The 27,459-nt window shown below is 41.4% G+C and overlaps 1 protein-coding gene across 4 annotated transcripts; it reads left to right on the forward strand.

The window, feature by feature from the left end:
- Positions 1 to 3,265: 3,265 nt before the first annotated feature.
- On the forward strand, positions 3,266 to 26,301 carry LOC138214803 (constitutive coactivator of PPAR-gamma-like protein 1 homolog). Of its 4 annotated transcripts, none has more exons than XM_069176655.1 (17): positions 3,266 to 4,139; positions 5,433 to 5,679; positions 5,777 to 5,859; positions 9,810 to 9,938; positions 10,395 to 10,563; positions 12,069 to 12,157; positions 12,247 to 12,497; positions 13,658 to 13,742; positions 13,841 to 14,062; positions 14,237 to 14,408; positions 16,633 to 16,882; positions 17,054 to 17,168; positions 17,826 to 18,035; positions 20,321 to 20,519; positions 20,706 to 20,844; positions 21,897 to 21,993; positions 24,708 to 26,301. In XM_069176655.1, exons 1-17 carry the CDS (start codon positions 3,666 to 3,668, stop codon positions 25,005 to 25,007), a joined length of 3,231 nt encoding a protein of 1,076 aa, XP_069032756.1. In that variant the 5' UTR covers positions 3,266 to 3,665; the 3' UTR covers positions 25,008 to 26,301. The 4 variants fall into 4 exon arrangements, with proteins under 4 accessions (XP_069032756.1, XP_069032829.1, XP_069032907.1 ...); XM_069176728.1 differs by having other exon boundaries at positions 20,715 to 20,844; XM_069176806.1 differs by having other exon boundaries at positions 10,395 to 10,485.
- The last annotated feature ends 1,158 nt before the right edge of the window (positions 26,302 to 27,459 follow it).

Below are 27,459 nucleotides of genomic sequence, written 5' to 3' on the forward strand. Positions count from 1 at the left end.
GTTGGGATTGTATTGGGCAGGTGATGAGCAGTGCCTGGTTTTCTCCACACATACCGCTTAGAATTAACGCCAAAAAGTTCAATCTTGGTCTCATCAGACCAGAGAATCTTATTTCTCATAGTCTGGGAGTCCTTCATGTGTTTTTTGACAAACTCTATGCGGGCTTTCATATGTCTTGCACTGAGGAGAGGCTTCCGTCGGGCCACTCTGCCATAAAGCCCCGACTGGTGGAGGGCTGCAGTGATAGTTGACTTTGTGGAACTTTCTCCCATCTCCCTACTGCATCTCTGGAGCTCAGCCACAGTGATCTTTGGGTTCTTCTTTACCTCTCTCACCAAGGCTCTTCTCCCACGATTGCTCAGTTTGGCTGGACGGCCAGGTCTAGGAAGAGTTCTGGTCGTCCCAAACTTCTTCCATTTAAGGATTATGGAGGCCACTGTGCTCTTAGGAACCTTGAGTGCTGCAGAAATTATTTTGTAACCTTGGCCAGATCTGTGCCTTGCCACAATTCTGTCTCTGAGCTCCTTGGACAGTTCCTTCGACCTCATGATTCTCATTTGCTCTGACATGCACTGTGAGCTGTAAGGTCTTATATAGATAGGTGTGTGCCTTTCCTATTCAAGTCCAATCAGTTTAATTAAACACAGTTGGACTCCAATGAAGGAGTAGAACCATCTCAAGGAGGATCAGAAGAAATGGACAGCATGTGAGTTAAATATGAGTGTCACAGCAAAGGGTCTGAATACGTATGACCATGTGATATTTCAGTTTTTCTTTTTTAGTAAATTTGCACAAATTTCTACATTTCTGTTTTTTTTCTGTCAAGATGGGGTGCTGAGTGTACATTAATGAGAAATAAAATGAACTTTTTTGATTTTAGCAAATGGCTGCAATGAAACAAAGAGTGAAAAATTTAAAGGGGTCTGAATACTTTCCGTACCCACTGTATGTTCAAATCCAATTTTCAGCATTATCACAATAAACAAGTCAGATGGTTGGTCCCTCTGACTACAATCTGGACAGTGCAGGTATAGCAAGACCAAAAAAGAATAGTCTTTAAAATGTGGTATGAAACTTAGAACATAAACAGAATGAGAAACATTACATACAAGCAAACAATTATCCTGCTCTTGAATTCAGACACAGTGACTTCTCTCTGTCAATGTAAGGATCCAAGGCTGGATAAAAAAAAAAAAGGGCAAAAGGGGTCTCTAAAAGCCTCCAGGTTCACTGTGTGTATGGCAAGCAATAGCTTGCATACATTGCTTCTGTGGGGGGAAAACAAATACATTAGTCAGAGAGGCAGGCAAAGTTTTTCACCTGCCATATAACAAAGGTTTTCAGTAAAATATACTTTTATATGTACACTGACCCTGGCCATTAGGGTCTTAATATGTTTCCCTAGATAAATCAGAGCAGCTCTGTGTCACATGGCCTTACTGGCTGAAATTTGGAGAAAAAAAAGTTTGCAAAGAAATCATGGTAAAGTCTACGACTACATGACTAATGCACACATGGTAGTTACTGATTGGTTGCTGCCCTCTATCAGCATTGGAGGGGAATGACTTCTTTCACATGTTTTTCTTGCTTATTCTGAAGCAAATTTGGGATTATCAACTGATTGATTGGTCATTTAAGTCTATTTGTATAATTTTGCCTCATAGTCAAATTATTCAACATGTATGCAATATGAGTTCTCTGCCTCTCTAACTTTAACGTTTATACATTTTTCGTTATAAATTAATATTCTGGACTGCCACATGGCAAGGAGGAAATCCAGGGGACTGTTGGGGTCAAACAGGTGTTTTACAAGGCTCTGTAAATAATACTAACACCTGTTGCATTAATATGAGACAGTAGACACTTTGTTTCATTATTATTACCAAAATACATGTGTGTGAATATCTGTTGAACCACAGCAACCACACTGCAGTGCAGTTGAAATTGTTGGGGCGCTTACTTCCCAGCCTCGGTGAGCTTTTGAATTAAAATGGTCATTTTTACATCTGTTGTTAGGTGATATTTAAACAGTTTTCCTCCAGCACATGGAAAACTACTAACTCGCTGATTGGTTGCTTTGGACTACAAGTCTGGAGATGAAACCAGAATCCACTTTGAACCCAAAGCAAATCAGGAAGCAAAAGCCTCAAATCCAAAGAGTCACACTAGTCAAGATAATTCAAAGCCTTTGATAGCCAATTCTCTGCACTAGCATATGTTCCTTTTGTTCCTTCCATTGGTATTTCTGAAAAATAACATGTTCTTGGGGTTTACTTTACATATATTTTTAGAGGCCATCCACTACAGAAGTCTCTATTATTAATTGAAACATTTGCAATTTGATCAGAGTTATACAAAAATCACATTGTGAACAAAAACCCCACCAGAGATCCAATAAAAATGTAGGCTACCATTGCAACTTGGTTTTGCCAATATTCATAATATTACCAACACTTCTTTCCAAAGGCATTTGTTAAAAATGTGTAGCCTAGTTGTAATCTCAGCTGTCTAAAAACAGCTTCACTCACTCATTGACTCCCCTCTTGTTCATAAATTATAAATAATGACAATGTTACCACATGAGATATTGAGAGAGGCTCTGTTCCAATTCTGTATTTTCTAGTTTTTCCACTTATTAGAATAGTAACAAAAGGATGATGAATGTACTTTTCTTACTTCTGGAAAAGATACCAGAAGGTTCGGTTTCACTAAGTAGGCCTACATGTAAAACAAATATAGCCACTGAACGGCATATTAAAAGGGATTTTAGCAATGTAATAGGTGTTTTTCCATTATCTTTGGACAAGACATTGCTATGACATCATACATTAAAAGCTATTTTTGGTAAAGAAATACATGACTATAAAGTAGCATGTAAAAATGATGTTTATTTAAAACTTTGGTGTATTTTTATACTGTTCTTTTTAAATGACGCTTCATTTGGTACTTTTTGGTTTGCTTTATGCGGTGTTACTGTCTATTGTCCATGTCTGCGATCCTTGTTAAGTTGTATAAATAAATGCTTCATAATAAAAGTGGGGAAAAAAAATGAAAGTGAAGATTCATGGCAGTTATCTCAAATTATCTGTGGTAAATCCCAGTCCAACATCACATCACGTTACTTCGTTTACAAATTTATATTCACGGACAATAAAGACACCATTTTCTTTTTTTCTGGAGGAACAAATTTATTATCTTTCCAGTGAAAGTTTTTCCTTTCGCTGCGTTAAAATCAGCAAATTCAGAAACAAGCGACAATGCATCCTTTTTGCTTTCCTCGTGCGCTTCTGTAGCTGTACGTGCCTGTGCGTCATGTCGTCACGTGTTCCCCTCTTCCTCCCTCTCACTCCAGTCAGATTCACAACCGCAGACATGGCTCCGTGAACCGACACATGGCAGCCAGAAGCCATGAACCAAAAACAACTCACCAAAAACTGATCATGTCTAAATAGTAGCCTTATTTTTTTTTGTTTCTTTTCAAATTATTCCAACTCCTGCAATATCCACAGTTACCAGCCGGTTGTCAGTCACTGTCAGGGGGAGAGGCTCACTGCAACCCACTCCGGTTTAATTTCCTCTGGTATCGCGCTTTTTTTTTTTCTTCTTTTTTTTTTTAACAAGTCACTTTTAAGTTTCCATTTTTTTTTTCCCCCCCCAAGCGGAACATGGGTATTCATGGTTTGCAGGAATACATTGAAAAGCACTGCCCCAACGCTGTGGTGCCAGTGGAGCTCCAGAGGTTGGCCCGGGGGAGTATGGTCGGAGGTGGCCGGCAAAGACCCCCTCAAAGTCCGCTGAGACTGCTGGTGGACGCCGAGAACTGCCTCCACCGGCTCTACGGAGGATTCTACACCGACTGGGTCAGCGGGGGCCAGTGGAACCACATGCTGGGCTACCTGGCCGCCCTCTCCAAGGCCTGCTTCAACGGCAACATTGAGCTCCTGGTGTGCTTCAATGGCGCCCTGGAGAAAGGCCGTCTTCACGAGTGGGTCAAGCGGCAGGTGAACGAGAGGCAGACCGCTCAGCAGATCATCAGCCACGTCCAGAACAAGGGCACCCCGCCGCCTAAAGTCTGGTTCCTTCCTCCGGTGTGCATGGCCCACTGCATCCGCCTGGCCCTCCTCAGGTTCCACGTCGGGGTGAGTGATAAATTCGGCCTTGAAGTGCCTGTTGAGCAGAGCCACTCTGTGCCGCTGCCGGCAGACATTAGCCGGCTCTGTGTTTAGCCTCCTAGCTGCCCACCATGTCATCACCGCCAACTTGACCCACGATGAAAGCTGTTTCTCCCCCCCACCACCACCTCCACCACCACCTCCACCACAGCCAAGTTAATCAGTGCCTCAGAGAGAGCCAGCGGCCTGCTTCTTAATACTTACCTCATTCTGATTTAGTAGCACCACCTCGAGAGTGTGCATACACGTGATCAACACTGTAATGGAATCTGCTCATTAAGAAAAGGCCAGCTCCTGCTTCTCCTGGTCCCAGCTCAGACAAAACTACTGACTCATTGAAGCGGAGGGTCTCAGAAAGCCAGACAGAAAAACAAAACAATCGCTTTGGGAAATAGAAACTGTACTACTGCAGTCGAATGAATGAATGAATGAATTGCCGTTCTGATTTGTTTAAGCAAAAAAAAAAACAGTCATGCAGGGAGACAGTAAAGTACAGAAGATCATTTGTTTTTTTGTTTTTTTTTAACTGAGTATCTGCAGGGCTGCTAGGATGCCTCAACGGCAATCTTGGTTATATTGCCAGAGCCATTATCAACCGCCCTAGATTTGGTTTACTGAGACAATGATTTGCGTGGTGGAGTGTGAAAAGTAAGGGAGGCTCAGATTTGCTTTATTCGTAAATCGGAAGATATTGATAGGCATGAAGCAAACAAGCTATGGATCGCTCCACGCTGAATGCAATTTATCCATCAAGATTATTATAAAATGCAGTGTTTCTGCTCTCCGGATGGAATATTGATCGAAAAGAATTTGTGCTGTGTGGATTTGAAATTTGGGAATCAGGATGAGCAGATGCCACAGTTGAGGTATAAAAAGACGGGAAGTTGCGTCTCAAATGAAGATATGACTTGTGACCTATACGTTTCAGCTCGGCAGGTGAATTTATTGTAAGACTGCGCGGGTAAGTTTTCGTATAATAACGTAAAGGTTTTTATTTTTTATTTTTTTTGCACACACATCCTGAATAGATTTTAGAATATATATCTTGTGTATTATTTATCTTATTATTCAGTATTTTGAGGGTCCAATCAGCTGAGTAGGGCTTACTCACTAACCTCAGCTCAAAGAAATGTATGCCTCGTTTGTAATCCTGTTTCTGCACCCCCTTCTCGAGTGCCTAAATACACTGCGTCTGTGTAAGAGGTTTATTTTGAAGCTTTACCATCCTAAAGACTAATTCTTGTCTGTGCTGCTCTTCAGGTTGTCCAGAGCATGGAGGACCACCACCTGGAAGTGATAGCCTTATGCAGAGAGAGCGGCCTGCACGGCCTGCTGGCTTACGACTCGGACTACGCTCTGAGCAACATCCCATACTACTTCAGTGCCCACGCCCTCAAACTAAGCCGCAACGGCAAAAGCCTCACCACCAGCCAGTACCTGATGCATGAAGTGGCACGGCAGCTTGATCTCAACCCAAACCGTTTTGTCATCTTTGCATCACTTTTAGGTTGGTGCCATAGTTACCAGACGCAACACAAACGGGAATGAAGTGACAGCTCAGGTGAGGCTGACTGACACATGCTGTGCTGCTGTGTGTTTTACAGGGAATCACATACTGCCTGATGAAGACTTGGCTGCCTTTCACTGGAGCTTACTTGGTCCAGAGCATCCATTAGCATCTTTAAAGGTAAAGATTATGATGGTGATTTTTTTTTTTAATTTATTTATTTTTTATTTAATTACTGGTCTGGTGATACAAAGCAAAAGAGTGTGCTTAAATATGTTTTGGGACAGGTCAGTATTTGCTCCTGCAGTCCTGGACTAATTTCATTTACTTTCTCAATAGAAAGTGTTTTCAGGAAAACTCTTTAGATTTTATACACAAGGGTCAGGTACTGCGCCATCTGTAAAAAAAAAAAAAAAAAAACTGCCTGAGGATCTTCTTTTTTTTTTTTGGCTCTGGAGCATTTAGGACTCTATTGAATAGATCTATAGGGAAAATTGGATCTTTATCTGTTCAAATTAGTTTGACAAAATATGATCTAACTCTCTGAAAAAGCAACTTTAAACTGCTCCAGTAGCCTTCAGTAACAGCAAGAACATGTCCAGTGGAGCTGTTAATTCACTGAGCAGGCTGCTGTTTCATATCTACAAGGGCGGGTGATAAAGTTCCCGGACTGCTGCCATTGCGTGTGCACGCAGCGCTGTGGTGTGCGTAGAGCAGGGGGAAGCTCTAACTTTTGTGAGCAAGTATTCCAAGTTCGGTCGCTTAACCAACAGCAGCACCCGAGTTACATGTGTTTGTGTCCACTGGTCAGGCGAAGCGGTAATTTCGGCGCGCACCTGAAACTCGTATGTACAGTACATAAAATAATCCTAAACCTAAAAAAAAAAGAAAGAAATATAAACCACTTGACTTAAGACATCCGAGTTAACTAGGGGTCTCCAACGGATGATGATGTCATCGACTTTCAGTGGGCAGCTCTTAAGTTTAGTGAAAAGAAAGGTCAACGGTCCTGCACATATTGGTAGCTTTCACGCGCTTGAAAGCAGATACGAGCTCATCTCTGCTTCACGATCGATGGCTAAAAATACTGCTCGTTGAACTGCATTTTAGCAGCGGCGTTTCCGTGGATGTAAACAAGAAAAGAACTTAAACCTGCGGCTCCTTGAGCATAACGGACAATACAGCTTACAGAAATAGCAGGTTGGTGGCTCAGTGAATCGTGAAGCGCGACTGCTGCGTGGCAGCAGTGGCCGGCAGTTTTAGGGCTCAGTGCGTAAACGCTTCAGCTGTTAGTTTTTAAATGACTTGTTGCGATTAAACAGAAAGCCATCTGCTTCACATGTGCCGCTGAAGCTCAGCTAGCCACATATCAACACATTACATTCCACGGCAGAGTGACACTCAACAGGACACAAACCCACGCTGCTCGTACTGTATTTCTTTACTGGTTTCTGTTGGTGTTTACTTTTTTTCTTTACTCTCACCAGCTGCTTCGAGTAGGATACAAAATCGTATATACAGTCATATTGACGTATTGAAAACTGAAATTGAATTTAAAACAAGTAAAAGTAAATTCATATTTAACATACAGTGGCATCCGAATGTCTGAGACCAGGAGTGAAGATGCTTCTTTTTTCTTTTTGGACCTAATACAAAAAGTTTTCATGGTAAATGATAATATCTGTTTTAGAACATTTAGTGAAACGTTGAAAATTTGAAAAATGTACATGAATTTCAACTTTAATGACAGAGCACTTGAGCTGTATGGACTCCCCAAGTTTGTTCAAACCTTATAACCCGTGTTGTTTCTGCTTAATCTGACGATGTTTCAAAGAGCTTCTTGCTTCTCGATGTCAAGAATAGAGCAGTAACTAAAATCATTAGCAATTGATATGTTTCCTCAATTAATCAATCAGTTAGTTGATCCTTATAATGTCAGGTGACATGAAATGGGGAAAAATGTTGACCGGTGTTTTCCAAAGCTGAAGGTGCAGCACATAACGGCTTATTTAGTCCTGATCATCAGTCTATAACCAGTATTCAAATATTTTATGTCACACAGACTCATCAGGCTCTATTCAGTAAACCAGGGGTCCCCGGCCTCTTAGACAATGTACCACTGAGTATCCAACCAAATTCCCCAGGTACAATTATTTTCATGAAACCAAATTCACTGATTTAACTATGCATTAGCCTCCGAAAGGTTAAATGGAAATACCATAATGCTGCTGTTTCAAAATTGAATAAGACATTGACATCTCCTGCTAGAAAAAGTCCGCTTGCTAAAATCAGTGACTGAGGAGTCCAAATCTAACTGTCAAGCTTAGAGCCAGGCGATATATTGGTATTTTATCATATAGTGATATGAGACTAGATATAGTCTTTTTGGATATCGTAATATCGTGATTTAATATTTTTTAATTGTTGTCTTTACCTGGTTTTTAAGGCTGCCTTACACTAAAGTCATGCCATTTTCTGAACTTACTAGACTGTTATTTCCCTTTACCCACTCAGTCCTCATAACAACATTACTGAGTTTAGCATTTTGTGAAAGCACCAATAGTCACCCATTCAATATAGTTGCAATATTGCTATCAAGATATTTGGTTGAAAATATTATATTTGATATTTTCCTTTTCACCCAGCCCTAGTCAAGCTGAGATTAGCATTATGCTATGTTATGCATGACCTGATGTCGCGCTATGTTACTAAGCACAGGCATGTTTAAATTGCATGTAATGTCTTATGTGTATCCTGACTTATCGTAGGCCTTTCAGCAAGGCTCTTGCATAGCACCGTTGGTTCACGTCCCACAGTTTGGGAAACACTGGACTAAACCACACCCACTGTTGAATGGAGAAGGTCCCGCAATTCACATTTGGAGCACTCGGGGGGGGATCAGTACAAAAGTTGAACAACTACATTCGAAATAATCTGGACTTTTAATAAAAATAAGTTTCGTGTGAATCCTCATTTTCCTGTATTTCTACAACAGCGGGTGGAGAGTGCAAAGTTAACGTGACCCATAGAGCCGCAGCAGCCGCATTTAATGCGAAATACGCCAGGCTGAAATAAACCAGAATTATCCTTTAAAGCTTTGATGTCTTTCCGCATCGTTATACCAGCACTGTCGTATTAAAGTCGAGTAAACACAGAGCTGCACTGGGGATTTACTGTTTTTGCACTGTGCGCTTCTTTCTGTGTCAAACTCGAGGCACAATACAGCACGTACCTCAACAGAACCTTCTTGTCAGGACTGGGGTTCTGCAGCATTGTGTCGAATCTGAATCAGACCGTCAATCCGCTTATTAAATCTGAATCTTATTGATTCCCTTATTCTTGCTTCCTAGTTTGTTTGGTGCGCAATGAAAACATCCATTCGGGGGAAAATGTTTTATTTTCCTCAGCGCAGTAAAAATTTCTAGCGTAGTAACCAACCTTAATCACTGGATTTGGCTCCCTGGCGAATTCTTTCTGTTCCCCATTCATTTATCACAAACTTTGATGTGTGCTCTCTGCTCAAGTTTCAGGCGCATAAAGATTCCCACTAGTAGACCACTGCTCACAAAGGCATGCGTAACTCCGGTACTGGTTTTGATTAAGCGACCAGACTTGGAATACTTACTCACAAACGTTCGAGCTTCCCCCCCCGCTCTATGCACACCACAGTGCTGCGTGCACCACCACCACTTCGTTATAACAGCTACAGCGCACCGTTCGCGGAGCAGCAAGAGCAGTCTCTGAACTTTTTGATCCACCTTTGCAGTTCTAGGTTGCGGTGCATGTGTGAAAGCACTTTTAATTACTCCGGCTAGTTTAGCAAATTTGAGCCCCGGCCGAAATGAAACTGGTTATTGAAACGTATTGCAAATTGTTGTTCAAACCGTCCTTTCAAACTCGATTGCCTTGATTTGTTGTGATTGCAGTGTGTTGTTATTCCTCAGGCAAGGTATGGAACGTTATGCTGCAAATTTTATACACGGGGTCATTTTAAAAATGCTTGAAATGATGCCTTAACAAATAGACCAAAAAAAAAACCAAAAAAGCATGAAGCGTGCACATTAAAGGCATAGCAACTGAAAACAGATGAGAAAGTAAAGGATTGCATTTGCACATCTGATCTCTCTCAGGTACGAGCCCACCAGCTTGTGCTCCCGCCCTGTGACGTTGTAATCAAGGCTGTGGCCGACTACGTCCGCACCATCCCAGACATCACCGACCTGGACACCATCGCTAAGGACATCTTCAAGCATTCGCAGGTATGAGAAGTACAGCTGGATGTGTCGAGGGGAAAAGGATAATGTGGCATCATAACACAGATGTGTTTGTCACCAGGTTTTCCACCAGAGCCACCCATTCCTGTTTTCATTTTGTATTTAGTCAACCTAAGCTGTCTACAGTATTTATATTGTATCAGGGAAAGAAACGCATCCTTGTGTTTTGTGCGCTACATTAGAAAGGATCATGAATTTGTTTTGGACTTTGGAAGCGCTGTTTTAAAATAAATCCTAACCATCTCGCCACCGTTGAAAGGAGAACAGAAAAACTCTATCATAAGGAGGCTAAAGTTTAACTTTTGTATCAACCGAAGAAAAGCTAGATGCTAAATTATGTCCATGAGACAGGGCGTGTTGCATTTTCTTTCACTCTGTAAACCAGTCACTGACATGCTCTCTGCCCTCTCACCGTGTACTCGTTTGACATTTTCCTTTCAGTCTTGCACTATTGACAAAGTCATCCGCTTCAAGAAGGCAGTGGAATACTACTCAGCGGCCAGCAAACCCCCTTACTTCCCTCCAACGTTAGGTGGGTTTCCGTCGGATCTTACCGCGTGCCACTGGAGTTCGATCCGCAGCACTGTGTCCTGTGGAGGCAGCCTGGAAGGTCTCAAACTACATCTGCACTAAGCAAATCTGGTTTTAACCTCTGCTAACGTGGTGTTTTTACATGCTAAAAGGCATATGATGAGTCAAATAGGCAGTTAACGCCATTGCTGGCCATTTTCTACTTCAGAACTGCTGTGACAATCTGACATCTCAAAAACAGAGATTTAGACCGCCAGGGTTTTATACATTACATACCAAAGGAACCATGCAATCAACTATGCCCGAGAGCTGGAGGTGGCAGAGGAGTGGGTGGAGATTCATAGATCTGTGTTTACTGAATTAAGGCAAATATGTAAAAAAAAAAAAAAAAGGAGTTACATTTAAACCACTGTAAACCAGGGGGACTATTTTAAAAAAAACTCCAGATGTGTAATTTCGATGAACCGAGATCGATCTTTAGGCTTTTAACCCACCATGACCCAAGGCGCCCTCTAAAAACACGTTTTAAAAACCTACGGTGTAGTTTGAAAACCGTCTCCTAAATCCTTAAGATTTTCCAAAACAAACTGGATAGAATGTCATTGATCACTAAAACTTTTTAATTTCTCAGCCTCAGTAGCAGATGGAAACGTGAAATGAAACCTTTTGAGAGCTTCAACCTTTGGCTTTAAATAGAAATGACTGAATTTGCTCTATACTTAAATAACATTTAAAAAGGTAGACAAAATACTTGTTGCACTTGTGGCACCGAGCATAGTAGGCATTGACTTTAGTGTACAACCGCAGTTTTGAATGTTTAATGTCTCTGTGCCACTGTCATTAAGAGCAGGACTTTATAACCCCGTATACATGACAAAACCACTAACCCTGTTTATGATTATACGGGCTTCCCCTACTCAAGATTGTTCTAGTTGACTAGTAGTTGCACATTTATGATTATTTAATTATTTTTATAATAATGTGGAATTAGAAAAAATGTTATGTTACAGGGTTTACAAAGAATAAAATGGATAACATTTTTAGTAGTGCGCTACAATACGGAGAAATATAAAACCGTAGTAATAAGCTTTAAAGTACAACTTTTTTCAGCGCACACACAAAGCGAAGTGCCTGTTAACAACAAATGCTAACAGTGGTGATGTTTCTAAGTGCAGGGAGACTGGCCAGACACTGTCTTTGTCTAAGATACTAACAGATTATAGACAGCCAGGGGTGTGTGTGGTGTGTGTGTGTGTGTGTGTGTGTGTGTGTGTGTGTGTGTGTGTGGGGTGGGGCGGGGTGGGGGTGGGGGGCTTCACAGGGCTGCAGCATCATCGAGCTCTGTAACTGTGTTGTTACTGTTTTTTTTTCCCAAACCCTAAACTCTGGGCACTATGTGACAAAAGGTCGACATCTCCCACAAATGCCTTTCTCTTTTGTTGTAAACTTGCTCAATTTAAATCTGAGATGTGGCACTTTAAAGTAGCGTCCATGATTGCGATTCAAGAATGTGATGAGTATCCAAATACTTACGGTGCGGACTGTATCGTGAATGTATTTTTTTTTTTTATGTTTGTCTCACAGTTAGACCAAAACACCTGGGAGTGCCTGCTGCAGTGCCATCTCCAAAAATGCTTAACATTCCACAGGTGCCGCTGCCTGTAAAATCTGAGGTAAGCCTGGGAAATACAGGGAATACCACGGCGACCTACTGCAAAGGCTTCAGCTTGCTTGAGAACGACATGCTCGTGTTTGCCTTCAGATCCAGCACTCGTACCCAGAGCCACTGGCGGAGCACGGTCTGTCCCTGGACCCGGTGGAGAAAGGCCTCCAGAAGCAGGACAGCTTCGGCAACATTCCTCACAAGGGGAAGCACACACCGCTGTACGAGAGGTCCTCTCCCATCAACCCAGGCCAGGCTGTCAGCCCGAACCACACAGAGGCTGCTTTCTTCAACACCTCTTCCACTCCCTCCTCCTCGGAGAATGAAGAGAGCTCAGGCACGACTGCCAAGTGAGTTCAGCGCAACACTCTCTCGCTGAGTGTGTGTACATGGATGAGAGTATCCTGGTAAAGACACTCAGCCTGCTTTTGATTATATTTGAGATAAGGCATTTAAATGAAGCTCAACGAATGTGGGTATTCATATCCCCGTATACATGACAAAACCACTAACCCTGTTTCTGATTATACGGGCTTCCCCTACTCAAGATTGTTCTAGTTGACTAGTAGTTGGCACGTTTATGATTATTTAATTATTTTTATACATATATATATTTTGTGGAATTAGAATTTTTTTTTTATGTTACAGGGTTTACAAAGAATAAAATGGGTAACATTCTTAGTAGGACAATACTACAATACGGAGAAATATAAAACCGTAGTAATAAGCTTTAAAGTACAACTTTTTTCAGCGCACACACAAAGCGAAGTGCCTGTTAACAACAAATGCTAACAGTGGTGATGTTTCTAAGTGCAGGGAGACTGGCCAGACACTGTCTTTGTCTAAGATACTAACAGATTATAGACAGCTATGTGTGTGTGTGTGTGTGTGTGTGTGTGTGTGTGTGTGTGTGTGTGTTTGTGGGTATTGTGATCTAGTTTAAATGTGGATATGGGTTTAGGACTACCTATTTGAAATTAAGCCAATTTATTCAAGTCACTTCTCCACAATTAAGTAATTTCCACTTTAAAGTAGGGATTTACTCTCTTGGTCCTTCCCCTTCATTTTTTTCGTTTGCTACAATCAAGAACTTACAAAAAAATGTAATCAAGAATTATGTACTAATTATCAGGATATTTTACTTAATACTGTGACAGTCTTAGCTCAAGTAATTTGATCTAAAAACCTGCTTATTTCCAGACAGGAACCAGCTTATTTTAAAGAAATCCTCTCGCGTAAAATGAACCAGCCGCCTGGACACATAATTTCACTGGTATTAAGTCATTATCTCCTCAAATTCAGTGTTTTTTTTCTTGTGTTTTGGCCAGGCTTTTTGCAGCGTAAGCACACTCCCTACTGTCGTCACAATGTTTATCACTCCGCTCCCGCTCCCGCACCCGGCCTTTTCTATTTTCTCTCGGTGGAGTCGTAGCTCATCTTTTCAAGAAACCTGACCAGTGCTGCTTTGCGGGGAACGTAACGGCATCTTATTTCCCTTTTTCTGCTCTAGTCATGTTAGCGACGATAAGGAGGAATGGCCGAAAAATGGACACTCTGACAACACACCAGAGGTAGACTTGGAGGACCAATCAAAAGTGAGTTCAGCGTGTGGACTACGACGCATCGATGACATGAGGAATCTCACTGCTATCCTGGTAGCCAAAGTGAAAACTATCCCCCCTTCTGTCCTCAGGCGGACCTCTGTGAGACCTCTGCCGCGAGTTCGGGATCACAGGCTGGAGGTCTCCACAGCCTGGATGCACAGATCCCCTCTCTGCTTTCCATGCCCACCAGGAACCACATGGACATCACCATCCCACCTCTCCCTGCCGTGGCCCCTGAAGTCCTGCGGGTGGCCGAGCACAGACACAAGAAGGGCCTTATGTATCCCTATATCTACCATGTTCTCACCAAGGTCAAATACACTCATTGTGCTTATATTTGTGTGGAGGTTGCTTGTAGCTTTGTTTTTTTTTTTTGAGGGGCGGGGGAATAAACATTCACATGAGATACCATATGTGAAGGAGGAATGTAAAGTATCTGTGCAGCAGTCATTGCGCAGCATCGAGGTAACAGTGTGTCTTTGCAGGGAGAGATTAAGCTGTCCGTCACCATTGAAGATGAAGCTAACAAAGACCTGCCTTCAGCAGTGCAGCTGTTTCGACCTATCCGTCAGTATGTTTACGGGGTGCTCTTCAGCCTGGCGGAGGCCAGGAAGAAGGCGGAGAGACTCGCCATGAGGAAGAACTGTCTCCCTGAATGTGAGTCAAAAACATCCATCCTCATCATTATTTTTGCAATAATATTTCACATACAGTGCCTGTAGACACATTTCCTGCCCTGCTTGAAAGACCGGTGGGCGGCGGGGTGCAAAACATTGATATCGTGATGTATTATATGATCAGAAGTCCGGATAGCCTGTTTACTTTGAAAAATGACAAGGTTCTCGAGGCTGTTCTTCTGTCTGACTTCCTGGCTGGCTGATCTGCTCTGTGCAGCTTCCTGCGGCTTCGGTCCAGCTTCCGTTAAAAATAGACTAGAACCGTATTTATAGTAGAGTGGAGAGACGCTTCTGGGACAGTGCTGACACGCGCCGTGGTGCGTCTGGTGGAATTGCAAGCATAGTCTCGAATACCAGCGGTCAGGTGGTTGTGTCGGAGCCAGGACGCGGCACAGCTGGTTCTGGTGGAATCCGACCTTAACAGGGCATCTGGGCTACTTTTAGGACCAGAAGAAGTATTTGCTCAACGATTTAAACCGAGGAAATGACTTCTATTAGGGGTACGTGCCATCTCAACAGAAGCCGCTCTGTAACAACAACCAATAACTTCTGCGGTGGAAATCAAACTTGGCTCATACAGCGCCTCGGATAAATTGTGCATATGGTGCATAAATCAGTGCCCCTCTAAGGATGATTCCAGTTTATTTCAACAAGGCGTATTAAATATAGATATGACTGTTGAGGCTCTGCGGGTAATGCGCACGTCGCACTTACCACCAGGCTCTACGCTTCCATTTATTTGTGGCACTCATGCCACTAAGTGAAAAGAATTTAGAGGCATTACCATTACAAAAAAGTATGCGTGACGCAGAGCAATATAAAAGACAACAAAAATGAATGAAGTTCAATAAATGCATGCTGAAATAAATATTGAAATACATAGATAAAAGAAAAATATATACCTTTTGGTAAGGGAAAAACTACATTATTGTATTCATTTCTTGACTTTATTTCTGTATACATTACATTTTATTTAGGTTATTTTTGTAATTCATCATTTATGTTTTTCTCTATTTCTACATGTATTTATTTCTGGATTCCCGTCTTTATATTAATAACCTAGATGCGCCCGACCTCATTGAAAGCCATTGCTCGTAGGTAACAGAAAGTTAGCACAGCTAGCTTGTGTCGAGTAGATTTAACAGGAATCGTTTGCTTCTGTCTGGTTAATCTAGCGAGCCAATCCTGCTTTATAGACTGAGGTTAGGACCGCCCACCTAATTAGACCCCACAATAAACAAGCAAATAGTCAAAAGAAAAGTTGATGCTTTGAGTGACATCCTAATTCATGTTCACAACCTGAACCTGAAACCTTGTTGACTTTGGCACCTCTTATTCTTCAACAGCTCCAAAATACCGAGGGGCCTAATTCATAACTGGAAGTTAATCTACTTAATTTATTGACCTGAAAATATGTTGATGTTCCCTCTGATCAGACAGACATGTTACAGACTGATGCATCTTTCACCTCATGAACAATCTGTGGCTGACCGCAGACAGTAGTGTGGTGCCGTATTGTGTTTCCCCACCGGCTCGCAGAGACACACAAACCAGACATCAGCGAAATTTCTTTTTGTTCTGTCGTTAGTTCTAATCATGAAATTCAAGTTAGTTGAGCAGCAATGAAAATCCGCACCAGCTAAAAATGGGAAGCTGCTTCGTGACTTGCTTTTTACGCTGATCTTCGCTGAGGTGAGTATTTACAATTCAAAAAAAAAAACTTTGCTCTTGTGCGCACCCGAATAATAACTTGTCACTTTTACACACTATAAACTTCGCCCTTGTATACTTGCATCGCACATGCCTGCCGTCACTTCTGTTTAGGAGATTCAGGGACTAAAAATAGTCACAGAAAGTAGCAAACCTGGAACATCCTGCTCCATATCTGACTCCTTACCAAGACACGCTCTGTTGTAAAAATCAGTGGTGATGAACAAACAAACAATCATGACACGGTTTTCTGAATAAGCTCAGACAGATCTTTGGCTTTCCTGTACAGTAACTTCTGCTCTCTTGTACTAATATCTGCTATAAGCTAATATCCTGCAATATATCAGCGCGACCAGTTAGTCGTCAAGATATTCATCCGAATAATGCGCGTCAGCTCCTACTTGGAGATAGCGATGGTTTTAGTCCCAAATTTAAAGTTGTATTTCAACAGACTTGTTAAATACAATTCCCTTTATTATTTTCTCTTCAAACAGACACTCACGTCATGGTTAAAGAGTGGGCCGCCTACAAAGGCAAGTCTCCCCACACTCCTGAGCTGGTGGAGGCCGTGCCCTTCAGGGAGTGGACCTGTCCCAACCTGAAGAAGCTGTGGCTGGGGAAAGCCGTGGAGGACAAGAACCGCAGGATGAGGGCGTTCCTGGCGTGCATGCGCTCCGACACTCCGGCCATGCTGAACCCCGCCAATGTCCCCACGCCCCTCCTGGTGATGTGCTGCGTGCTCCGGTGAGTAAAAAAATCGGAGACAACGCCGTCCTTGATTATTTGGATTTTCACTGTGTATGTGAGAAGTGAGACCAGTGTGACGTAAAGTGAAAGGGAGTGAGGATTTATGAAGACAGTGTTGATTAGTTCCTGATTTTTGTAACACTGTTAACCTTCTGTGTTTTGCTTTAGGTTTATGTTACATTGGCCAGGAGTAAGAATTTTGCGTCGTAACGAACTTGACGCTTTCCTAGCCCAAGCACTTTCTCCTAAACTTTATGAGCCTGACCAGCTGCAGGAACTGAAGGTGATTTTGTAGTATTTGATATATGAGAGGTGTCTGAGAAACACAAGTCAAAAATAATATCTTGGCAAAAATCTTCTGTTCACTTGTCTTACATCTGTTTAATTCTTCCGAGAGAATTGGCTTAGCTCTCCTCTTAGATTTCAGCTCGTTTTGTTTCTCCGGACACTTCTCGTATTCGACAGACCGAACAACTTGCTCAACAAAACCCTGTTTTGTACCAGCACGTTGTTACTGAAGCTTATAGCTTTGCATTAAGAGATGCATTTGTAGAGCTTTGGGTGGGTTCTTGTGTCACGTGTGGATGGTTTATCAACTCCACACCTCATGCCGAGTCGTAGAGAAGCCGGAGCTCTGTTCTCTTTCGGCCTTGTTAATGTAAACCATCCACACGAGCTGTGCGCTTTGCTCGTTGTGGTCTCTGTGCGTAGCTCTGTCAGCCTGTGTCAGAACCCAGAGAATCGAGATTGTGTCTGCTGGCTTTCTGTTTTGACTGGATTAGATTGTCCACTGCTGTGTTTTGGCAGCCAGGAGTGAATGGGCTGCTTACGCTTGCTCTGTGCTTTTGCTTTAATCGGAATGCCGAGCTGGTCTATTAAGAGGTTCTTTGTTTTCTATTCATTTCAACATTATACAAGTCTGGATATTTCTCTCCTACAGATCGACAACCTGGACCCTCGAGGAGTCCAGCTGGCTGCTCTGTTCATGAGCGGAGTGGACATGGCTCTGTTTGCCAACGATGCGTGCGGACAGCCTATTCCATGGGAGCATTGCTGTCCGTGGATGTACTTTGACGGCAAGCTGCTTCAGAGTAAACTCATCAGGGCCAACAGGGAGAAGGCCCAGCTCATCGACCTCTGTGATGGTCAGGTAGCTTCATCCGCACCAATCGCAAACCAAGAAAACTCACTCCCACTGAGAACTGGGTTATGATCTTCCAGAACAAGATCTAAAAGGATAACTTCGTTCTGTCTCCCATTATTGTGGCAATTAAGGCTCCATGGGTCCTGCTGCCTTTGCTGCACACTCCACTTCCGTTTTAGCGATTCGGAGAGACGAGCACAAAACAGAGCGGCGCACAAACGAGTGTTATGTTGGTGGCAAAAACGACAGGGCCTCTGCAGATTTTTACACGAATCATTTTAAAAGTTATCCTGAAATTATGGTGGCCAAAAACGTTGAGACGCTGTGTAAAATGTAAAATAAAACAAAATTCAATGATTTGCAAATCACATAAACCCATATTTAATAGGAAGAAAAAAAAAAAAACACACCAAAGACGTTCAAATGTTGAAAAAGAGAAATTTAATTGTTTATGAAAAATAGAGGCTCTTTTTTAAATTTGATACCAGCAACACCTCTCAAAAAAGTTGGGACAGGGCAACAAATGAATGGAAAAGTTGGGTAATGCTAAAAAAACCCAAAAAAAACCCACCTGGTGGAACATCTCACAACTAATTAGGGTTACCTGGCAACAGGTCAGTAACAATATTGGGTATAAAAAGAGCATCCCAGAGAGGCTCTCTGCAGTATAGATAGGGAGAGGTTCAACACTGTGAAAAACTGCAAAATTGCAAAGAATTTGGGGATTTCATCATCTTTTGTACATAATATCATTCAATGATTCAGAGAATCCAGATAAATCTCTGTAGGCAAGGGACAAGGGAACACTGGGTTAAAAAAAACAAAATTATCTGCATGGGTTAAGGAACACTAACAAAAAACATTGTCTGTGAACACAGTTCAACACAGTATCCACAAATGCTGGTTAAAACTCTACCATTCAAACATGAACATGATCCAGAAACACCGCCGCCTTCTCTGAGCTCGACCTCATTTAAGATGGACTGAGGCGAAGTGGAAAACTGTCCTGTGGTCTGACAAATGAAAATTTGAGATCCTTTTGGAAATCATGGATGCCGCACCCTCCGGGGCAAAGAAGAGAGGGAGCACCCAGCTCGTTGTCAGCGCTCAGTTGAAAAGCCAGCATCCGTGATGGCTCAGTGAGGCGTTAGTGCACATGGCACGCCGAGGAAGGCACCATTAATGCTGAACGATATATACAGGTTTTGGACTAACATATGCTGCCGTCCGGACAACGTCTCTTTCAGGGAAGGCCTTGCTTAGTTCAGCAAAACAATGCCAAACCACATTCTGCACATATTTTAACTGCATGGCTTCTTAGTAGAAGAGTCCAGGTGCTAAACTGAAAAAATTTGGCGCATCATGAAATAGAAAATACAACAAGGAAGACCCTGAACTGGTGAGCAGCTGAAATCCTATCTCAAGGCAAGAATGGGACAACATTTCACTTTCAAAACTGTCCTCAGTTCCCAAAAGTTTAGTATTGTTAAAAGAAGAAGGGAAGCCAAACAATGGTAGACATGCCCCTGTCCCAACTTTTTTGAGACCTGTTGTGGCATCAAATTCAAAATAAGCATATATTTGACACAAAACAATAAAATTCCTCAGTTTCAACATTTGATATGTTGTCTTTGGTCCATTTGCAATTAAATATGGGTTTACATGATTTTCAAATCGTTGCATTTTGTTTTTCTTTACATTTTGCGGAGCGCCCCAACTTTTTGGGAAACGGGGTTGTAGATAGTCTTTGACTTGTATGAGTGTGGAGCCCTGCTGTATATCTACTTCCCCGTTAGCATACTACTTCCTCCCGGTCCACATAGATATTCAGATCCATGTTAATACAAGCTGGAAATGAGCTATTTAACAGTGCATGTGGTGCAACATACTACTGGAGTTCTCTCCCGCATGTTAAGGCTCTTCCTGCTGTGCTGTTCAATCTTTCGTTAATCTGTTTTCTCAAAGCTCACGAATCAACTTTACAGCAGCAGTTAGCATTCAAACGTCAACATGCATACGTTGACAAGGTAAATAAAGGTTTGCTTCCGCAATGATTTAATCAGGCAACTCTCTTATTGTGCCGGGACATTTTCTTGTCCACCAGTGCCTCAGCCTCAGTGGAAGAATAGCAGCTGAGCTAGTGTTTTAAGCAGACCGATTTTTTTTTTTAGCTGCTAATTTGAGAGGCGGAGACCTCACCGATTTAAACGGAAAAGACCTTTTACGGTGAGACACGTAGAGGTATAGAGGAGTTTAGTCATGCAGCTCACGTATGATTTCTCCTTGTTAAGGCTGAGCTGGCTGCCAAGGTGGAAAAGATGCGCCAAAGTATCTTGGAAGGTCTCAACATGTCTCGCCCACCTCATCCTCCTCCATTCCCCCCACTGCCACCGCCACCTTCTCACGGGATGCCTTTCTACCCCCCCGCCGGTTTCTTCTACCCCCCGCCACCAATGATGCCTCCCTTGGGAAGAGGCAGGGCGATGCCCGGTAAGCGCAGCCGTGGAAAACACGATGCCACCCGGTTTTGGGTTTTGATATTCCATTTGTAACAGTTCCCCCTGTTGAAAATAGTTTCCGACACCCCATCGCAAGCCAAACAATACCTTGTGAAACACTCTCCGCTCACATGGCACGGTCTAACATCTGCTCCCACTTGTTTGTTCTTTCTGCGAGGACTTCAAGGAATCTCGACCCAGGGAGGGAAGCTGGAGATCGCCGGCACTGTGGTGGGTCAGTGGGCCGGTACGCGACGCAGCCGAGAAAGGGGAGGGTTTCCTGTCCAGGTGGTGTCCGTCGGTGGACCCAACAGAGGGTAAGATCAGTCAAATGTGACGTCTCGTGTACTTCAATTGTGTCCCGGTTGCAATCAAAATGTAGTTCGAATTTTAAGTGAATTTTGAGAAAATCTGTAAAAGAAAATGTAAATGAATGCTTCTTCTTTTTTTTTTCTTTTTTTTCTTCCTCATCCATTTGTGTTACTTTTAAGAAAGTTACAGTTCCACACAGATAATTTACTCTCTAAAGCTGCTTCCATTTTTCTTTTATTGATCCAACGTCATTTCCCCCTCAGTGGAAGTGTCAAATTCTTTTATCAATATTTTTAATTTGCTTGGTGACAGGTTTCTGACAGGCATACCGAGAACCGTTATCTTGTGGGCATGTCCGTCCGTCCCATTCTCTGAACGCAATCTCACAACAACGCCTTGAGGGAATTTCTTCAAATCTAGCACACATGTTCACTTGGACTCAAGGATGAACTGATTAGCATTTGCTTGGTCAGAGATCAAAGGTCACTAGGACCTCACAAGTCATGTTTGTGGCCATAACGCAGGGATTCATACGCTATTTGTGACAAATTTTCACGCACCTTTAACAAGATAAAATGGTGAAGTGATGACATTTCTTTATTTGAAAGGTCTAGGGACTACATTTAAAATAAAAGGAGGGAGGGAGGGAGGGAGTTCAGGGAGGCAGCATTGGGGGACAGGCAGTTAAGGGAGACTGTACGAGTGGATGACTGGTGAATGGAGTGTGACAAGCTGAATTTGTGCTTTTAGAGCCTTAATGCATACAGTGAGTATTCCATCACTTACAGATTCCAGAAATTTGGAATCTAAACTGTGTGTGAGGAGGTGCAGGTTTTAACCACCTCATTGTATTACACTTTGAGAGATCCTTGTTGGTAGTAAATCAATTCTAGTCCTTCCCTCAAAACCTTCTAGAAGTGCAGCTTTAAACACTGCTGGGAGATTTTTTTGTAAATGTCACCTTAGTATGTTTTCTGTACAAATTAAAAATGTGCATACAAAGAGGAAGATGGAAACGTGCCTAAAGTGGAATTGTTTCTGTTTTTTGTTTTTTTAGTCGTCCAAGAGGCTTGATTTCCACACCCGTCATCAGAACATTTGGTCGAGGAGGAAGGTATCACACTCGAACCTTTAAGAGTCAGGGACTGTACCTGGTAAGTCGGTAATGAATCATTATTTACACGGTTTGTACGTGCTACAATACACCCCCGTTACAGTTGAAAACTTTCCCTCCACTGGCCACTTGTGTGTCTTTGTATTGAAAAACTACAGAGGCAGAAATCAAACTTTACATTAGCTAGTTGCATTTTCCCCATTTCTTTTTGATACACTTTGAGTGCAGGTGATGGGAGACTGTCTGTATTTTTCCCCATCACAGAAATTGAAAGTTGTTTAGGAAGAGATCTTTCAATGGCCATTATGGACAAGAGAATCGATTCCAGAAAGCGAAAACGGTTGCAGTGTTTTAATGGGAACCTCACAAATGTTTTAACACAGATTTGAAAAACTTGAGCCTGTCCCTTAACTCAAGCAGTGATCTGTGAATGCACCCCTCTTGAAGATTTATATGTGATGACAGTCAGTCGGTTCAAATGTCCAAGCAACAGCACGGACTAAAGATATACACTTCACAACGTGACACTGAAGCCAGATATGTTTTTTTCAATGTTACTAAATTTGTGTCATTATTGAAAATAATGCTTTTGCAAACAATTTCCCAAGGCTCAGCTCAGGTCTTGTCATCTTTACAAGAAATTCTTTGGCGGACAGATTGACTTTCATGTCAGACTAGCATCAGCATTTTCTGTAGGTTTGTAAGTAGGTAATCCCTACGAATTTCACAAATGAATGCCATATGTAATCATAAAGACAACAGCATCAGCACTGTAATGCATTTGTCATCCAATCGCTATCTGTTATACACAAAGAAAATACAGTTTCATTAAACACACAACACTGACACCCCGATGGTAAACTGTTGGCAATTGTTTTCATGTCAGGTCAGACTGTTCAAATTTATTTTAAAAAAATGCTGTGAAAAGGATCCATGAATAGAATGCATGGATGAAATGTAAAAATCCAGGAAAATTGACATTATGAAATAAGCTGGAGAAATGTCACTTAAATGTCACATTCACATTGGAAATTAAGGATTAACAGCAAATTGAATGATTAAATGCACCACTGATGCAACCTTGGAAGATAACTTTGATATTTAGCAGACCCACCACTACCTCTTTTGGACCAGGTACCAAACATCACTCAAGTGTTGTCACTGTTTCTGTAGCAGCAATAAATACATAATACAAATACATAATAAACATGTTAAGTACAAGCACCCATATCGAAATATCAAAAAAATCCATCAATTTATGGGGCGGATTACCAGCAACGATTCCTGAATAAGACAGTTTGAGACATCGCAACTTCTGGTAATAGTCACATCAATATGACATACTTGTGGTGCATACTGCAGATGGATCATCTTCTGGGAGACATAGCTGTACTCAGTAACTGCTTTGACATTACATTTCTGAAATGTTGTCCTCAGGGTGGTGCTAGAGGAAAGGGGCCACTTGGCACACACTATGAACAGTATCACTATGTATGTATGTATTTGTAGAGGAGTCACCGTGTGCTGAGTCATTAGGAATTATCCTCTAAAAATCCTCAATGTCTATTTGAAATCACAATTTGGTTCTACTGAACCAAATTCGTTGGAAGGGGGAGACATGTCCGAGCCCCGATGCCCTCATGCACTCGGAGTCCTTCAACTGTGGCTTATTAAACTCCAATCAAGAGTGTCATGTTCCTTTTACTGAGAGGTTTGTGTCCAGCTGCTCTACCATACAGGCCTAGTTGAAGTTGCTGATAGGGCTAACTCCTGCAAGCGTCCCGGTGGTTCCAAATCTCTCTCATTGAATATTAATTGTGGCCATTGGGAACACTTAAAGCTTTAGAAATGGTTGTATACTCTTTCCCTGATCAATGCCTCGACGCAATCGTATCACAGGGCTCTACAGAGAGTTTCTTGGACTTGGCGGTGTTTGTCCTGACTTGTAAATCACAGCAACTTATACAAACAGGTGTGTGCCTCAAAGATGTTCAGTCGGTGCAGTTTGCCGTAGGTGATTCCAGACACATTTCACAAGTTATTCAAGCAAATATGATGGACTTGACCACAATTTGAAGCCACGGCACAAGCTCACAGTAGTTTTGTAAATATAGGATCTGGTTTATATTTATTCTTAAAATTTCTATAAAAAAAAAACATGTCTTCCCTTTGTTCATTAGAGGTTAGTGATTGTACATTAATTGGAAAATGTAAATTTTAACAATTGAAAATGAAAAGGAAAAACATGATGTTTGCAACAAACTAAATGCATTTCAATACTGTGGGATGTGGGAACATTTCCCAAATTTTGATTTGAAATTGAATGGATCCAGTTAAGAGAACAATGAAATCGTGGGGATATAAAAATTCAACTCCTCAAAACCAACCTCTTGCATCCCCTTTTTAGGATTGTGGGATAATCATCTCAGTTGCTACGCAGAATGGAAATGCTTCACAAAGATCAAAATACAGCTGTTGCTCTTTTGACTGTTTAATTACAGTGTAACAACAAAACACGACCATTGTTTGAGCTTTCAGCATGGGATGAGTGGGAGCTGAACAGCCTCTCGGCAACCCCTTCATTTTACTGCTCATTACCTTCTAAATGACTCCTTTTTGTTTGTTACCGGGACTCCAGCCCACATATGTATTTTCTGTGTCACACATGATTTTAAGAAGCTACAGACGCTATTGGAGTTTCATGTTGTTGTTTTTTTTTTTGGCAACAGCTTTTTTTTTGTCCTTTTGTACCAGAACAAGCCTGTTCATCCATTTGGACACGATGCTGTGAAAGAGAGAAAAAAGCCAGAGGAGGAGAAATCGTCTGCCGCACCATGCGACAGCTCGGCCACGGAGAACGGCGTGGAGGACAAAGAGCCGGAGGAACTAAGCGAAGATAAAGAGGAACGCAGGGCTCTCATCCAAGCTGAAAGTGCCTTTAGCAGTGACTCCAAGATGTGCAATACTAATCCTCACTTAAATGCACTAAATGTAGACTGCGGCTGCCATAGAGATGAAAGTCTGGAGGCTGCCATCTTAAAAAAAGAAGAGTAGGTCTATTTTTCTAGAGAGGGTGAAGGATGAAAGGTGGAACTGTCAAGGAATATCTGGTCATTTGAAAAACCTACACTCAATGTACATTTTTCCTCTCAGACAAAGAAACAAGATGAAATTCAGATCCCTCTCAGTATAAACATATGACACACTGGTAGCTTAAGCAGTTGTTCACGTCATTGTCACCAAGACTTCTACATGTTTATAAAAAAAAAAAAATGCTACTTTTCATTTTTAAATGAAAATATTAAACCTGTAAAGAGGCTTCAATTTGGAAATATTTTAGATCTTATAGTTTGATATTCTGTACTCGCCATAGCGCCGTTATTAATTTTGTGTTGTCACGTTTAACTGCTTAATGAAGAAGCTAAATCTTCTGCTTCCGTCAACCCCATTGAGTTTAGTTCACATTTAAGCAACTTTTTTTCACTAGTTCAGATGAGCTCCACGCAATTTCAGTCTTTCAGCTGCAAGTAACATTTAAAGAAAACAGCTCTGATACTCCATGTGGTTTCTTGAATCAAATGTAGATCTGTAGTTTTACCCGCTTCAACAGAAATCCTCTGCATGGTTCGCAGTTTAACAAGTGTGTACTTTTTATGCATGTTGTCCTTTTTCTTCCATCCTTCCAAACACCATGCTCATTTGCAAATTAAAGAAACGGCTAATATCAGTGAAAACCCATAGAAGGTGTTAACTGTTTGTAACATTAACTGTTCTGACCTTGATTTTTAATTATTATTTTTTTGTGTATGTGATATTGAATTCTTAATTTAAAAAAACAACAACGATGTTTTCTTGCCCCTTTGGGATAGTGTATTCAAACTATATTGTTCTCTGTTGCTGTTTTAGTCGAATATCTGAAAAATCAATAGAAAAAGCTTTGACAAAAATCACCCTTCTGTAGCTAAAAAGCAGTGTGCTCCACTTTCCAATTAAGACTTTCGCCATCAAGCCAGGTAATCAGTTTTGATATTTCCTCAGTGTTGTTTTACACTCATACTACTTCTCCACCATAATCATTTAACATTTCCATTTAATTCTCCTGAAGCTTTTCATCTTTCATTAGTGATCAGAGAAATGGTGTTTCCCCCTCCCAGCCCCCCCCCCCCCACCCACCCACCTCGCCAGAGCTAAATAGTTTACCTTCTATGTAAGTTGATCAGAGTTTCTTCTTAACTCATGGAATGTAAAAGAATGAACTGCTGTTGGGTTTGAGTGTTGATGGATTGTGGCCTGGTGTATTTGATGGCAACTTAGCTACAATGCTTAATAAAACTATATTCTTTTAGTACACGCTGTTGGTTTGTTTATTGAATCTTCAGAATACTGCAGCAGCATGGAACCATTCATGTTTCCTCTTTTATTCTGCTCACTGGTTAACTTGTTGTAACCTGTGGGAGCTTACTGTTGGAAAGGCAGTAGAGAGAGTGCAATGGGGAAATGACCGCTTTAAAAAGATTTGCTTCCTGGAAACGGTATATTTTAAGATGATCCTCTCACAAAACAACAGAAAGAGGAGAGATATAAAACATTGTTTTAAACTGGTAAAGATTTTTGGCAAAACGGTTCCAACTGCCTATCTTTTCCACAGCTTTCACCTGTATCACATGGTCTCCTCAGAGTTTGATCAGTTGTCATGGATCTATTGACAAAAGTGCTACTGAGTTTGCTTGTTAACATATCTCTTTGTGACAATGCAGCACACGTTGAGATGGTATTGTTTTATTACACAATTTTCAAAGGTTAAACAATAATATTTTATGCTTGACAGAAATCTGTATTTCACATTTTATTGATTTGAATGTTGCATTGAACCAAAGACAAATAAAATATCCCTTTAATCAGGAAAAATACATTTTTGAATAATGCTTTTCTTATCTGCTTGGAATACCAAGGAGGTCTGAGTGTGATGGGGTGAAACCATAAATTATAGTGTAACTACGTTTACACAGTTATATCAAAATGATGATACCGAGGCTAAATTCCCCGAGAAGAAACCAAATGCACTGAAGAAAAAGGGGGCCTTCAGCCAAACTAAAAAAATAAATTTAAAAAAAAAGTCACATTTTCTTGGATTATTTAAATTGTATATTTATATAGCACCAGATGTTGCTGGTCAATAATACTGGAAAGCCAGATTAACCAAAACCAGATTCTCCCAGAAGAACTCTGCACACCTAAGAAAAACTCAACACCAACCAAACTCTCTAATTCTCCAAAAAAAATAAACACAAGAAAATCCCTTTTTAGTGTATTATGCATTCATTATTTACATATTCAGTTTAAAATAACGTCACAAATATTATATATACATGTATATATACATATATATATATGTATATATACATATATATATATATATATACATGTATATATACTGCCATGCAGTCACCAGGGGGCATATATATATATATATATATATATATATAGTAAGAAGAGATTATGTAAT

This window comes from Embiotoca jacksoni, unplaced genomic scaffold (assembly GCF_022577435.1).
Source record: "Embiotoca jacksoni isolate LCO1_2020_lvr unplaced genomic scaffold, fEmbJac1.0.p SCAF_1, whole genome shotgun sequence".
In the NCBI taxonomy this organism is placed as follows: domain Eukaryota; kingdom Metazoa; phylum Chordata; class Actinopteri; family Embiotocidae; genus Embiotoca; species Embiotoca jacksoni.